This window comes from Acanthamoeba castellanii, assembly GCF_000313135.1.
Source record: "Acanthamoeba castellanii str. Neff unplaced genomic scaffold scf7180000084774, whole genome shotgun sequence".
In the NCBI taxonomy this organism is placed as follows: Eukaryota; Discosea; order Longamoebia; family Acanthamoebidae; genus Acanthamoeba; species Acanthamoeba castellanii.
This window is the reverse complement of record NW_004457384.1, coordinates 209,733-224,259: the sequence shown is the minus strand read 5'-3', so window position 1 is coordinate 224,259 and position 14,527 is coordinate 209,733. Positions and strand designations below refer to the sequence as shown.

The 14,527-nt window shown below is 59.2% G+C and overlaps 6 protein-coding genes across 6 annotated transcripts; 3 read left to right on the top strand and 3 right to left on the bottom strand.

Annotated features, from left to right (window-relative positions):
* Positions 1-301: 301 nt before the first annotated feature.
* Positions 302-1,989, top strand: ACA1_276810 (GATA zinc finger domain containing protein; the record flags this gene model as incomplete). The annotated part of the gene is made up of 3 exons (XM_004337410.1): positions 302-344; positions 371-1,094; positions 1,182-1,989. 3 exons carry the CDS (start codon positions 302-304, stop codon positions 1,987-1,989), a joined length of 1,575 nt encoding a protein of 524 aa, XP_004337458.1.
* A 340-nt stretch (positions 1,990-2,329) lies between these two features.
* ACA1_276800 (uncharacterized protein) lies at positions 2,330-3,664 on the bottom strand (the record flags this gene model as incomplete). Its single annotated transcript, XM_004337409.1, has 2 exons — positions 2,330-2,654; positions 2,796-3,664. 2 exons carry the CDS (start codon positions 3,662-3,664, stop codon positions 2,330-2,332), a joined length of 1,194 nt encoding a protein of 397 aa, XP_004337457.1.
* A 679-nt stretch (positions 3,665-4,343) lies between these two features.
* ACA1_276790 (zinc finger, C3HC4 type (RING finger) domain containing protein) lies at positions 4,344-6,868 on the bottom strand (the record flags this gene model as incomplete). The annotated part of the gene is made up of 7 exons (XM_004337408.1): positions 4,344-4,914; positions 5,310-5,477; positions 5,586-6,063; positions 6,192-6,362; positions 6,425-6,537; positions 6,703-6,767; positions 6,857-6,868. The coding sequence occupies 7 exons, from the start codon at positions 6,866-6,868 to the stop codon at positions 4,344-4,346; spliced, it is 1,578 nt and encodes a 525-aa protein (XP_004337456.1).
* Positions 6,869-7,842: 974 nt separating this feature from the next.
* ACA1_276780 (phosphate-binding periplasmic protein, putative) lies at positions 7,843-12,230 on the top strand (the record flags this gene model as incomplete). The annotated part of the gene is made up of 17 exons (XM_004337407.1): positions 7,843-7,868; positions 8,056-8,201; positions 8,290-8,447; positions 8,534-8,686; positions 8,854-8,988; positions 9,098-9,221; positions 9,316-9,381; positions 9,513-9,696; positions 9,825-9,935; positions 10,062-10,320; positions 10,437-10,595; positions 10,766-10,829; positions 10,919-11,149; positions 11,242-11,389; positions 11,511-11,694; positions 11,820-11,889; positions 12,019-12,230. The coding sequence occupies 17 exons, from the start codon at positions 7,843-7,845 to the stop codon at positions 12,228-12,230; spliced, it is 2,430 nt and encodes an 809-aa protein (XP_004337455.1).
* A 130-nt stretch (positions 12,231-12,360) lies between these two features.
* Positions 12,361-13,046, bottom strand: ACA1_276770 (uncharacterized protein; the record flags this gene model as incomplete). The annotated part of the gene is made up of 2 exons (XM_004337406.1): positions 12,361-12,751; positions 12,850-13,046. 2 exons carry the CDS (start codon positions 13,044-13,046, stop codon positions 12,361-12,363), a joined length of 588 nt encoding a protein of 195 aa, XP_004337454.1.
* A 394-nt stretch (positions 13,047-13,440) lies between these two features.
* Positions 13,441-13,719, top strand: ACA1_276760 (uncharacterized protein; the record flags this gene model as incomplete). Its single annotated transcript, XM_004337405.1, has 1 exon — positions 13,441-13,719. The coding sequence occupies one exon, from the start codon at positions 13,441-13,443 to the stop codon at positions 13,717-13,719; it is 279 nt and encodes a 92-aa protein (XP_004337453.1).
* Between the last annotated feature and the right edge of the window lie 808 nt (positions 13,720-14,527).

Genomic DNA, 14,527 nt, shown 5'->3' with positions numbered 1-14,527 from the left:
CACCTAGCGGGCGTGGATGCGAGCGTGGGCTCCTCCTTCTGGACTCATGGCACAAAGCAAAGGGAGCCAAGATTGTTCTTTTGTGTGAAAATCTTGCCCTTCCGTTGTGACGCATCCGCATCTTCTTGTCGTTCATCTTCTACTCCTTCTTCGACACGTTTCTCTCTCACTTTTGGCCGTTCCTTTTGCTCTGTGCTCCTATGTGCCGCGGACAGATCCTTCCTCACCTCCTCCCTCTGCCCCCTTCTTGGCTTCTGCAGAGTAGACGAGCTGCTCAGCAGAGAGCAGTAGCAAGCGCGATATGGCGTCCACCACCTCGATGAGCAGCGTCACCAGCACGGGCAGTGCCCCACCTCATGAGCCATTGCAGCCGCTACTCGCAGCTTCTTCTTCCTCCTCCTCCTCCTCTACTTCTACAACCACCACTACTTTGTCGACTGGCTCTACGTCGTCATCTACGTCTTCGTCGCCCCTCCTACACAGCGCCACCGAAGCCACCCACTCCGGGTCTACGTCGAGGCGTCACCGTCTCCTTCATCCTCTTCAACCGCCGCCGCCTCCTCCTCCTCGTCGTCGTCGATTCACTTCAACTCGAGCTCGTCCGAGGATGACGAAAGCAGCAGCTCGGCCCACGGCAGCCCGTTCGTATCATCGTCATCGCGCGGCGGCTCGCAGTCGCTCAGCTCGTCGGCGCCCTCGTCCACCACCACGCTCTTCGTGCCCGCCGCCTCGCCCTCCTCCTTTGGCGCTTCGGCCCCCGTCGCCGCCGCACTGGCCGCCTCCCTGGGCCTCGCCAACGCCGGCAGCAGCGGCGGCGGCGGAGGCCTGGGTTCGCCCTCGGCGGCCACAGCGGCGGCGGCGGCCGCTGCAGCGTACATGGCGTCGCCGACGGGCCACCTGCTGTCGCGGTCGATGTCGGCCTCGAAGCTGCACCAGGTGATGAAGAAGAAGAAGGCCAACGTGCGGTACAAGGACCACTGCGACAACTGCCTGACCGACCAGACGCCCCAGTGGCGCAAGGGCCGGCGCGGCGAGACCTTTTGCCAGGACTGCGGCCGCTCCGAGAGGCGACACGACTACGCCCGCCTCAAACGGTTCGCTTACACACGAGATCGAGATGAACATGTGTGTGTCGTGTGTCGTGTGTCGCGTGCTGACGTGTGATGACGTACGTATGATAGGGAGAGGGAGAAGGCGATCGAGAAGACGTTGATCGACTTGCTGGAGAACAGCGTGTACGTGCCCCGGTGGGGCCAGGCCGGCGCGGCGCCAGCCCGCCAGCAGCAGCAGCCACAACAGTCGACCGAGGGAGAGCGCGATGATGACCGCGACGCAGAGGAGGAGGAGCAGAGCGCAGAGAGCAGTCTCAAGTCGGCGGCCAATATGAGCGAGGCCATGGTCGAGCCGACGCCAGCGGGCGATGACATCCGCGAGAACGGCGGCCACAACGAGATGGACCGCGACGGCGACTCGGACGGCCATCAAGCCTCCGCCGGCGCCGACAGCGGCAGCATCGTCGGAAAGAGAAAGAATGTGGAAGACGACGGCGATGATGAGAAGAAGAAGAACGACGAGCACCAGGCAACGTCGGTGGTGGTGGAAGATGGCGGAGGCGCGGCGATGGAATGCGCTAGCGGCGTTGAGGAAGCGTCGCCTGCAGCGCTGGTCGCAGAAGATGGGAAGGCCGAGGCTGAAGAACAGGGGTCGCCGGCGACCAAGCGGCGGCGGTTACCGAACGCGCCAGCGGGGCAGCCCTCGCCCGTCCGGCTGGCCAAGCGCCGAACATCGCCTGCAGCCACCACCACCCAGGCCCACGGCGCTGGTGCGGTGGTGGGCAGCGAGAACAACGGAACGACGACGCCGGCTCTCGCCGCAGCGATGACACAAAACAACATCGACGCCAACAGCGACGGCGACGAGCTCGCCGCCGCGGTGGAGAGCGTTGCGGCAGCCCCTGCGCCCGTGCCGGTGGAGAACATGGACGGGTGAATGAGCGAACGGTGGAAAAGAAGAAAGAAGCGAGCGGAGCGCACGACCGGGTGGCTCGAGGAGGTGTGGATGGTCAGCTGCTGCCATCACCAGGTGTGCTGTAAAGTAAGAGAGAAATAAAAACACAACATATAATTCCGTATGACCGGCACATGACCTTCCCTGGCTTCCCCGGTGGCGGGTAACCGATGACCTTGGTTCGGCCAGGTTTTATAAAAAGCCCCCCAATGAGAAAGCAGGTGTTGATTGCTGAGATGTGCCCAATGCGTGGTTGTTGTTCAACTTACTTAGTTCACTAGGTCATGCTACTATTCCACCCGGGTAGCACAAAGAGGCAACCCTACGGGTCTTTCCGCCACTTCAACCTCACCCGGCCTCCTTTCTTCTTGCTCGCCTCGAGAGACTCCAGGGTGTGGAAGGTGAAGCAGCCCTGCCTGTCTCGCCACGTAGCCTGGCGCTCGTTGCCTTCACCACCCGCCGTCGGCTCTTCGTTCTTCTCCTTCTTGTAGTTGTCGCTTTCGCTCTTTGCCTGCTGGCCGGCGTAGCTCGGAGGGCTTCGCTGCTCGGGGAGCGGTTGGCGGTCGTCCCAACGCGTCGCTGTCGGTGTCGTCAGCGAGCGGCGCCTCCTTCTCTCGGCGGCCAGGGCGAGCTTGTCCGTCTCGTCCCTGAAGACGAAGCCCGGTGGTTGAGCAGAAGTGGAAGATGAAGGAGATGAAGGAGAAGGCTCGATGGGAGGAAAGCGCGTAGACGAAGAAGCGAGATGTTGTGGTTGTGTGGGCAGTAGATCAGAAGATGATGCGATGGACGTAGAAGTCGTGGTCGACGACATGCTGATCGCGGGTAGAAGGTGTGGGTAGGGATGTTGCGGCTGCTGTTGGTCTGGTTGAGGGCGCGAGTACCAGGCCGCCAGGGAGAGGTAGTAGTGTAGGACCGCCGCATCGTAGTAGCTCGTCTGCGGTGCCAGGGAAGAGGAAGATGGTGCAGAAGGAGGCGAGGGGGTGAAGATGGTCGGTGTAGCGGCCATCGTGGGAAGAAGAGGGTGCGACGAGGGGTGTTGGAAGGGGGCGGAGGGAAGAAGTAGCGAGGGCAGAGATGGAAGTCGCGAAGGTGATGCAGGCACTGGACGGCTCATGGGCGACGCCTTGCCCCTAGGCTCTGTCGCGTGTCGTGCTAGTACGTCTTCTTCTTCTTGCTCTGCGCGGTCTCGCGTTTCACCTAGTAGTTGGGCGGGCTCTTCTTCGACCTTGACGCGCTTGGCCCTCGACCGTCCAGCTCTCGTCCTGGTAGCTGGAGCTGCAGCTCGATCGCCCTCATCTTGTTGATGAAGGTGGTCCCGAGGGCCTCCCAGGTCGGTTTCGAGCTTTACGTTTACTCGCCTGCTGGTCCTTTTTCGGTCATGAGGAAGAGGCCGATGACGCGACGTCAGGTCCTGGGGTACGCCGTGGTTGGTCCAGCTCTCGGCCGTAGATGATGATGACGATGGTGAGGATGTTGAGGAAGATGCATCATCATCCTCTTCGTCTTCCTCCCAGGGTCGGTGGTGTCGTCGCAGGGGTCGACGTAGCGCAGGTTTGATCTGTACAGAACTCCTCGAGGGTGGTGATGATCGCGAGTGAGCGATGCTGGCCAGGGCGAGCGACGTGAGGCCTGAATCTTCGACGACACCCGCGGTCATGTGGTGATGGCTCATCTTTGCAGGCGGTGGGTGAAGTAGAAAAGCGAAAGAGATGCTGAGAGAGACTATAAAAATAAAAAACAAGTTGCTGGTGGAGAGGAGAGAGAGAGAGAGAGAGTAATTCCTCTGGTCCGGAAACGAACAACCAAGGGACCACAAGAGGGGAGGACATGAAGAACAGCGCCCTCGCCCCCTCGGGTGTAGAGAGCGGAGCCATCGGCTCGCGAGGGCGAATCGGAGCAAAGTCTTCAATCTCTCCGCAACTTATAAGCAAGTGTGCCAACATCGCCATCAACTGCCACCGCCAACCAGAGAAGACCAGCTCGCGCCACTGCGAACCGGGAAAGGGCAAGAAGAAATAGGACGGGAATGCCGCTCTCGATTTGCATCACGTGTTTCCGGCTGACTGTTGCGCAGAGTGGGGAGCTGTGCTCGGCGTGTTTAAAGTGCCCGAGTGAGGTTAACGCTGTTGATGTTGTTGTATTTTATATGTACACAATATACTGTGTAGCGCTACTGGATGTTGTGTGCTTGGTTGATGTTGTAATTACAGAGGTGGCTGCACCCGTCGAATAAATAAGGTCTGTGCTGCGGAAAGGCGGAAGCCGGCGCAGAGCACCCCGTCGCAAGCGACGAAGTCGAAGGAGGAAGAAGGAGAGATGTCGGGACGGTGATGTGGCTAGGAGAGGATGCAGTTCTCGGGCAGCGCTGGTGGTCGCTGCTGTTGCTGTTGCTGTTGCTGTTGCTGTGGGCCGCCGTACTGGAAGCCTCCGCCCGTTGACGTTCCACTCGCAGGCGCTTGTCCTCTGCCGAAGCCGCCCATCGCCCCGCCACCCAGCCCTTGCATTCCTCCGCCGCCCGTCGCCACGCCGCCCATCATTCCTCCGCCCATTCCTTGCATTCCTTGCATGCCGCCGCCGCCGCCCATGGTGCCGCCAGAGAGTCCTCGAAGGGCGGTGAGAGGTGGTGGCTGCTGCTGTGGTGGTGGCGGCGGGAAGAAGGTCGGCTGGGTGTTGTAGGAGAAGCCAAAGTAGATTCGCAGGATGTCGAGGATCCGCGCGAATCGCCTCGTCGTCGACGTCATCTCGAGCAACTCTTGCTTGATATCTGTGTTGACGGGGAGGATCGTGGACATCCAGTACGAGAACTGGAGGTCGTCGGTGGGCATGTCGCCAGCCTGGGTGAGCAGCTTCTTGATCTGCTCGTTCGTCTCGCAAATGCCAGAGGCCAGGAGGCCGTTCATCAATCCCCTGCAATAACATGAAGAAGGAGAAGGCACCGGTGAGAAGTAGTCCTTAACGGAGGCAGTGTGTTTGCGTGGCGATGATAAAACAATGACGATGATGATGCACGTAAAGTGTAAAAGCTAATTTATTGCCTGCGGGCATGTGAAACTGATAGAAGGAACGTATTTACAAGAAAGAGAGCTGTACAGTTTGTGGATAGAGAGAGGAAAGAATGAAAATAATAATGATGGAGAGATAGAGAGAATCTAATTACTGATCATAAGGAAAGTGCAGCGCATCATCATCACCATCGCCATCATCACCGGAAACGGGACTAAACCAAACAAGCGGAACAACATAATCAACACACACGAACGCAGAGTGCGGGGTAGGGTGTGGGTGGAGAGTTGTCTTCGTACCTGGTCTCTTGCACTTGTCGGCGGAAGATCTCAGCTTCCTCTTCCCGCATGTTCTCGTCGTCGATGTACTGAATCTTGCCCACCAGGTAGCCGTCCATCTCCCACTTCTCCAGCACCCGGAAGCGCCGCTTGCATCGAGTGTCGATGTAGCTTCGCCCGTCCGGCAAACTGTGTCGCAGCAAGAGAGAAGAGAGAGAGAGAGTTGAAGGTTAGACCACGCCTCCTCCCGCTCCGGAGAAAGAGAAGAAGAAGAAGAAGGGGGAAAGAAGGTCGTACATGTTGATCTTGTTGATCTCGAGCGTGCAACCCACGTCGTAGGGCACCCACGACGAGCCGGAGCTGTCTCGTCGGATGTTGATGAGGCCGAAGGTCTTGGCCCCAGCCATGCACCGTCGGAGCATGAGCCGGTAGCGGGCCTCGAAGATGTGCATTGGGAAGCGCATGCCCGGGTAGACGACCGCGTTGAGCGGGAAGAGCGGCATGCAGGTCTCGTCCTGGATGAGCTCCTTCTGCGCTTCCTCCTCGCGTTGGCGGTACTCGTCGGGGAAGAGCCGCTTGATGATGTTCTTGAGCGTCACGGTGGCCGGGTGGTTCGACGACAGGTGGACCACGCCGCGGCACAGCGGGCACTGCGTGCCGTGGTCCATGGCACGGAAGAGGCAGCTGCGGCAGAAGGTGTGCCCGCACGGGGTGGTGACCGGGTCGTAGAAGACCTTCAGGCACAGAACGCACTCGAAGTCTTCGGAGAGGGTCACTAGTACGTATGGAAGCAAGAGGAATGTTAATATTTAGAAAGATACACATGTGTGTAGCTCTTACGACATCTGTCTGACAGGTCCGCGAGCATCGGTAACGAGGACGAAATCAAGAGGAATTCCGTACCTTCTTTTTCAGAGCGTTTTCGCGGCTCCTCTTCCTCCATCAAGCCGCTCGAGTCTCCGTGGTGCAGAGATGTGTCTTTCTCCTGGAGAATGCTCTGTAGCGTGGCGATGTGACGCTTTACCTCTTCGTCGTGGGGCTCCATCGAGTTGGCGATTTCGTAGGCTTCGAGCGCTACAATAATGAAAGGATGAGCCAAAGCTAAATCGAAACACCATGCAATGGGGCAGGCGTACCTCTTCCGATCTCACCCATGCACCAAAGCACATAGGCTTTGCGCGAATAGGCGGGAGTCCAATTTGGTGCGAGAGTTGTGACTAAATGTGCATCATTGAGAGCCTCTTCGAATCTGGTGGGAGAGGCAATGTGAGTCATGGCGCCTTCGCATTGTTGCAATCCCGGTTAATGATACCTTTTGAGGGAGACCAGAGCGGCTGATCTATTGTAGTAGGCGGTATGATGGCTGGGGATCAATTTGAGTACCTCGCTGAAATGATGTACGGCCATGAGGTACTCTCGCGCTTCGTAGGCATCGTTGCCGCGCTTGAGGAGCTCATCGGCCATAATCTCGGTGGGAGACTGCAAGGGACCCGCAGAGTTAGATGGTGACCTCGAATTAACGAGGTAATTCAAAAGTAGAAGAACCCCGGAAATGTGTATGACCGTACCTTCGTCTCCATAATTATGATCGAAGAGGTAAGAGAGTGGAGAGAGAAGCGGCAAAGATGGAGAAGATGAACAGAGGGCTTTTATGGCCGCCGGAGAGCACGATAGCATTCACTAACGAGTACGCAAATCTATTTTCTTTTTATTCGACCTGCGCGAAGGCACCATCATCGCCCTTAGCAAGAAACTACGCACCGCTACGCAATGATCGCATCAAACGGACTTCGCCAATAGAGAATCAAAGATGATGGCAGCTCTCGGTATTTATTTCCTTATAAGAAGTGTTTCGTTACTTTCGTTGCCAGGGCCGACTGGCGACACTTTTCGCTCGGACCGCTCTGCAGCGCCGTCAAAATCTGCAGGCTCCCCAGCTAAAAAGCTGTCGACAGCACTTGTTCCGCGGGTCCGTCAGGGAATTGAAAATGACCTAAAGACGAGATAACTACACGGCAGCGAAAAGCGAGATGACTACAAGCACCATCATCGGGCACATAAATGCGCAGTGTTACCTACACGCTGACTCAGACAGCAAAATCGGCAGACAATCCAGTCGTTGTTGAAATGTGTGAACTATAGTGGTGCCTGCCCTTGCTTCGGTCGCCTGTCACGCTCTCCTCACGGCTCCGTCGTTCTTGCGGGTGGCGGCGTCGTTCTCGCGCGCTTCTTCGTTGGGTGCCAGTTCAGACACACTCCCGCTATGGGCTAACGTCAAGGCACTCGATCACGCACAGGTTACGGTGCGAGGCCGTATGGTTGTCTCCGGGCATGGCACACCGCGCGAGTGAGCTGTAGTCATCCTGCGTGCGATCTTACATAGCCAGCCGCCACGCACATTCACGGCGATCCGACCATCAACGCAGCTGTTCTATTGTCGTGTTGTGCAAAAAGGCGCGGCTTTGGATTGGCCCACACAACAGGCTTCATTTTTTTTATGTTTTTTTATTTTTTCATCGCGACAACCGTTCCCAAGGCTGGCAAACCACAAAAGATGCGCGCCAGAGCAGGAGTGCGCTCGTCCCTTTCTTCCTCGTGGGCACTCTCCTTCGTTCTTTTTCTTATCCTTGCCGGTACCCATTACAACCAACTGACTTTTATTTTTATTTTTATTTGTATTGCATCGTTATAAGATTTTTAGCAGTATTTTTTGTTAAAATAATAACAACAATAATTGTAATATTAATTCTTGTGCAGGTGCGGCAAGTGGGGCATACGATGTGTTCGGTGGCGGAGGGGTGCTGACCACCAGTCTCTGGGAGGTGTGGAGCGCCGACCACGCCTTCACCACGAGCCCCGTGGCCGTCACCCACACGCCACAGCCCGCCATCGCCGCCCTACAGCTCTTCCTCAGTACCCACACCTCGCTTCGTTCTTTCCCACGAACGCTCTTCGCTCTTGGGGGGGGGACTCACACGCCAGCCGTGTTGCATGCAACCAGGCGGCCAGCTCGACTTTGCGGCGGTGGACGACGCGCTGCCGCCCGCCGTGCTCCAGTCCCAGGTGGCCGGCGCCGGCGGTCAATCCGTGGTGCAGCTGCCGATCGCTGGCAACACGGTGGTCATCGCCTACAACCTGCCCGGCGCAAACGCCACGCTCGTGCGCTTTTTCACTCTCGCCGATTCAACCACACGACACATCAAATTCAAGCTGACCGTGTGTGTCGTGTGTGTCGTGTGTCACAGGTGCTGAACGGGACGGTGCTGGCAGATATCTGGCAGGGCAAGATCGCGATGTGGGACGATGCCGCGCTCATCGAGCTCAACCCCGCCATGAACCTGCCCCACGCCAACATCACCACCGTCTTCGGCACCAACAGCTCCTTCGACGAGACCTCTGTACATCGCCACCGCCTCCGCACACCCTTCCCCCTCTCGACCTCATCTCTTTCCGCATATCACGCGTCGCGCGTCGCGCGTCATGCGTGTTATGTATGGCCTGTCGTGCTGCGTGTGTCGTGTGTCGTGTGCGATGCGCGTTGTGTTGTTCGTTTTTGTGTGGACAGGCGTTTGCTCGGTCGTTGGGGTCGTTCAGCTACGATTTTGCCGCGGCCTTCACGGACATGGAGTCGCTGCCGCCCGTGCTGGAGGGCCGCTCCGTAGGATTCGTCAGCCCACGGCAGCGCGTCGACCACGTCGCCGTACGTTGCAACTCCCGCCACACACGACGTAGCACACGCACCACCGCACACACGCAACACGCAGGAGCGCATCGAAATTATTAACACGAGTTTGTGGCTTCTCGCACAGATCACGCCCTACGCGCTGACCTACGCGCGCGTGGGTCTGCTCGCCAACACGTCGCTGCCCGCCGCTATGATGTGGAATCGCGGCGGCCGTCTCCTCACTGCCACCACCGCCGGCGTACAATCCGGTATACCATCGCGCATGCGTCTCGTGTCGTGTCGTTGTGTGGCGCGCGCGCGCGTTTGATTCGAGGTTCTGATCGTACACACGCGCGCGTGCAGCGATGCTCGACGCGCAGTCGCAGATCGAAGCCGGTAACCTCACGGCCGACCTCTTCAACGGACCCGGTACGACTTTGCTACACCTCGTCAATCGTTATCGTTATCATTATTATCATTATTATCGTCATCATTATTATCATTATTAGAGCTCATTGTCTTGATCATTGTCTTCATTCGATTGATGGCGACGCGCACAGGAGAGGACAGCTGGCCGCTGTCGTACCTCTCCTTCGCGACGTTCTTCGTCGACCGGACCGGCGGAGGTTCGTGCGTGCCCGTCCAGCAGTTCGCGGAATTCCTCCAGTGGGCCTTCTCCAACACGCAGGCCAGCAACGACGCCACCGCCGCCGGCTACGCCCCGCTCCTCCCCTCCTACACCCGGTTCGAGCCCTCAATTCCACCGACACGCACGCACACGCACACGCACACGCACACGCACACGCACACGCACACGCACACGCACACGCACACGCACACGCGTGCTTATGCGGTTTGGGTGCGTGGCGCAGGCGTGTGCTGGGTTCGTTGAACCGGTTCACCTGCAACGGGCTGGCCGTTCTCGATACGGTGGCGCTCTTTGGCCTCGCGGGCACGCCCTACGAGTTCTACTCCCGATGGGCGTTCGTACCCCCCCCCCGGTGGGCGTGTGCGTTCTCCGCTCTCTCAGACTCACCACCGCACACACCGCACGCACGCACCGCCGCACGCACGCACATGCGTCGTAGTGATGACTACGCGCGGGTCAGTGTCGTCGTCGAAGAGATCGACGTGGAGGCCGTGCTCACCGACTCAGTCGCCCTGTCGGGGTTGGGCCACGGCAACGCCGACTTTGCGCTGCTCAGGGGCGACCCGTCCGAGACGACGACGGCCATGGCTGACGGCGAGGGGCGGGTGGTGCTGCCGGTCGCGGCCTTCCCCTACGTGCCGGCCTACACCCTCCCCGACTCCCCCCTGCTCACCTTTGATCTCCCCGCCATCGCCGACATCTACCTCGGCCGCATCCAGGTACGACACGACACGACCAACGACACGACACGACCAACGACACGACACGACCAACGACACGACACACTGTGCGCGTGTGTCTCATCTGCGTGTGTGTGCGTGTGCGACGAGCGCAGAAGTGGAATCACGAGAATTTGAGTCGTCTGAATCCGCTGGTGGTGCTGCCCGACCGCTTCGTGCGGGTGGTGTATCCGGCGTCGGCGTCCGCGTCCGGCGTGGAGACCTCCGCCCTCCACCAGCTCCTCGCCAAGGCCGTCCCACTCTTCAACGCCTCCGTCCGTCTCTCTCCTCCCCTCCTCTCCTCTCTTCTCCGGAAGAAACGCTCATCCGTGTGGTGGTTTGTGTGTCGTGTCGTGTCGTGTCGTGTCGTGTCGTTGGTCGTGTCGTGTCGTGTCGTGTCGTGTCGTGTCGTGTCGTGTCGTGTCGTGTCGTGTCGTGTGTTCAGGTGGCCGACGCATCGTCCATGTACTCGTTCGTGGTCGCACTCAACACCTCGGTGTCCACGTCAGGTAACGCGATGCGAAGAAGAAGAAAAAGAAGAAGAAGTCATGATTGATGCGTGTGTCGCGTGTGTCGTGTCGTGTCGTGTCGCGCGCAGACGTGCCAAACACGCTGAACGGGCTGAACGACGGGTTCGCCGTGTGGCCGGCGGCGGCCCTCAGCCCGCAGATCCAGGCGGGCAACGTCCTCCGCGAGAAGCCCGACGGCGAACAAGTGCTCGTCGAGCTCGATTTCAACGCCCTCCTCACCACCCTCCTCGACTTCGCCCCGCAGCTCGTCGGCGCACCCGGACCCAACTCCACCGGCGGCCTCTACACGCTCGCCCTCGGTACTTACCCGCGCGTGTCGTGCGCGTGTGCGGTGTGCGCGTGTGCGCTCGTGTCGTGTTCCCCGCGGCTTACGGTGAATGTGTTCGCGAAGGCCCCGATGCAACCGGGTGGCCTCTGGTGGGGATGGGCGCGATGGCCTTCCACACCCACCCGACCAATTTCTGCGCGAGCGCGCGTGCCCTGAACGACTTCCTGTGGTGGACCCAAACCGATACCAACGCCTTCGACGACGCTCTCGAGTGCGCTCACCCTCTCTTGGCGTCGTGCGTGCGTACATCGTGGGCCAATGTCACGCTAACACGCGCGTGCGCACACATGCCACACCGCACACCACACACACACACACACACACACACACAGGAACGGGGCGATCGTTGCGGGTGTGCTGCCGCAAGTGCGGCGGGCCATCCTGCGCGCGCTGGCCGAGGCCCGCTGCCAGGGCCAGCCCACGAGCTCGCTCTATCGGTGCATCAACGACGGCGTGCTCTGCTCCAACACGGGCACCTGCACCACCGCCGGGTGCTCCTGCCGCAACGGCTACTCCGTACGCCAAACTGATCGCGCCGCAAACACGTGCCAGTCCATTTCCCTCACCGTGTGTGTGTGTGTGTGTGTGTGTGTGTGTGTGTGTGTGTGTGTGTGTGGTGTCCGTCGTGCCATTTGGCGCAGGGCACCTACTGTGAGGAACCGCCGAGCGCGGATTCGACCGACACAAGCCGTGTGCTCGGCATCGTGCTGGGTACTCGACACACGCTCAATCACCGCACGCTTCAATTAGCACACGACACAACACGCGTGCTGGTGCCATGGTGTGCTGATGTGCCGGCCGAATAATATAATCCGAATAATAATAATAATAATAATGCAGGCACGGTGGCGGTCTGCGTGATGCTGTTGATGCTGGCCGTGGTGGTGCTGGGCGCATCGGTGTACAAGGCGCGCCAGCGACGGCTGGCGGCGGACCACGGCCAGGGCCTCGTGATGGCGGCGCTGAACGAGGAGCCCACGCCCGACGTCGAACTCGACACCATCAAGATCGATGGCATCGCGCAAGTCGAAACCCACCGCTGGAACGGCTAATCCGCGTGGCCCGACACGAACACCACCTTCATGTAGATATATTTCTCTCTCCCTGTGTTACTGCAATAATTTCTCATTCTCTGTGCATGTGTATTTACAAGTTTTTTAAAAAAACAATAGTGTTGTGCGTTTAGAAGAGGGTGCACTTGGAGGACGATCCGTCCTTGTTGTACTTTCGGCCCTTCTTCTTGCCGTCCTTGCCGCCTCGCTTTTCTTCAAGGATGCGTCGCGTGAGGTCTGCGAACACGTCGCTCACCCGCAGGTTCTGCTTGGCCGAGGTCTCGAAGAAGCTGGCCGAGCTGCCCCACTTGTCCACCAGCCGCTGGGCCTCGTCTCGGCTCACCTGGCGGTGGTCGTCGGCATCGCACTTGTTGCCCACCAGCACCATCGGCACCTCGTCCCTGTCCTTGACCTGCAAGATCTGCTGTCGCAGGTCGGGAAGGTCGTTGAAGGTCGATCGCGCGATGATACTGTACACGAGGATGAAACCATCGCCGTTCTTCATGTACAAGTCCCGCATACTGTGTGCATGCGTGTAGAAGACGAAGTCAGCCACAAGGTTTAAGAAGTCAAGATTGCAACGGGTAGAGGAAGAAAAAGATGAAGGGAAGACACGTACGCAGTGAACTGCTCGGTGCCGGCTGTGTCGAGAATCTCGAGCATGACTTGTTGGCCGTCTACTTCGACCTGCCGTCGGTAGCTGTCCTCGATGGTGGGGTCGTACTCGGTCACGAAGGAGTCCTGAACGTAGCGGATGGTGATGCAAGACTTGCCCACACCTCCCGAACCGAGCAACACCAGACGCATGGTTTCCATCTTTGCTTGTGTTGTGTGTGGTGTGTAGTAAAGAGAACTGCTACATGTACAGCACAGCACAGCACAAGTACCTGGTGGGGCTCAACACACGAAAAATAGTTTTGCCGAATGTCGCCCTGTTCGCCTAACCACGCGAACCGTCGGTAACTCCTCGATCGCATACTTCGCATTCCACATCCCGGCACAGCACACCCACATGCTCACACGTCAACCGCCACCTTACTTGTAGGGTTCATTATTGTCGTTCCTCGAATCACCTTCTCCGCTTCGTCGCCACAAGCCTGTACCTGCACAAAGCTCGCGGTGCGCCTCACGCACCAATATTACCGCTAACAACTACTTCTCAATGGCGTCGGTACTGGAAGCGGTGGTGGAGTACGACAATGGGGAGATGATGGAGGCGACGAGGATCAACCCGCGCTCAGTGTCAGGAGCGCCCACGATGGGCGGCCGCAAGGTGAAGAAGCTGGTGCTCACGGCCTCGCTGCCCGGTGGCGGAGGCCGGTACCGGGGCGAGTTCGCGTGGAGCGAGGACACCGAGCGCACGCAGCGCGCCGAAGCCGTGGCCGTGGAGTGGCTGCACAACAAGTGCCACCTCAAGTCCTCGTGCGAGGGCCGCGTACTCAACGCCGACGTCGCCGGCCGCAAGCTGTGCCTCTTCCGCGAGGAGTAGCAGGCTCGTCTCAATTACAACCCATTAGGGTGAATAAATACAAAGTCATTTTACATAAAGAGAATAATTTGTATTTTATTTTATTGTATTTTTTAAACTCTTATTTTAGCTAAAATAAGTGTTGCTGGTGGTGTTCTGCTTTAGAAGAGGACGCAGAACTGCTTGCAGCACGGCGGCACCTTGAAGGCTGACTGGCCGGAGCTCGAGCCGGAGCTGCTGGGCACGGGCGCCAGGTCCTCCCCGTCCTCCACGAACTGGTTCCGGGCCGCCTGCCGCTCGCCCACCTTCCTCCGCTTGGCCTCCTCCGCCTCCTGGGCCTCGGCCGCGGCCGCCTCTCGCTTCTTCTTCTCCTCCGCAGCAGCTGCGGCCGCCTCTTCTTCGGCCTCCCTCCGCTTCCTGTCCTCTTCGGCGGCGGCGGCCTCCTTCTGCTTCCGCTCCTCCTCCTCCTCAGCGGCAGCAGCGGCGGCGGCCTCTTCTTCGGCCTCCTTCTGTTTCCTCTCCGCCTCGGCGGCGGCCTCCTCGGCCTCCTTGCGCGTGCGCTCCTTCTCAGCGGCGGCGGCCTCGGCTTCGGCTTCGAGCCTCTTCCTCTCCTCTTCGGCGGCAGCCTCCTCGGTCTCCTTCTTCCGCTCTTCCTCAGCAGCGGCCTCCTCGGCCTCACGTCGCTTCCTCTCCTCCTCGGCGGCGGCAGCGGCCTCCTCGGCCTCCTTCTGCTTGCGCTCCTCTTCGGCAGCGGCTTCAGCCTCGAGCCTCTTCCTCTCCTCCTCGGCGGCGATAGCGGCGGCCTCTTCAGCCTCCTTGCGCTTACGCT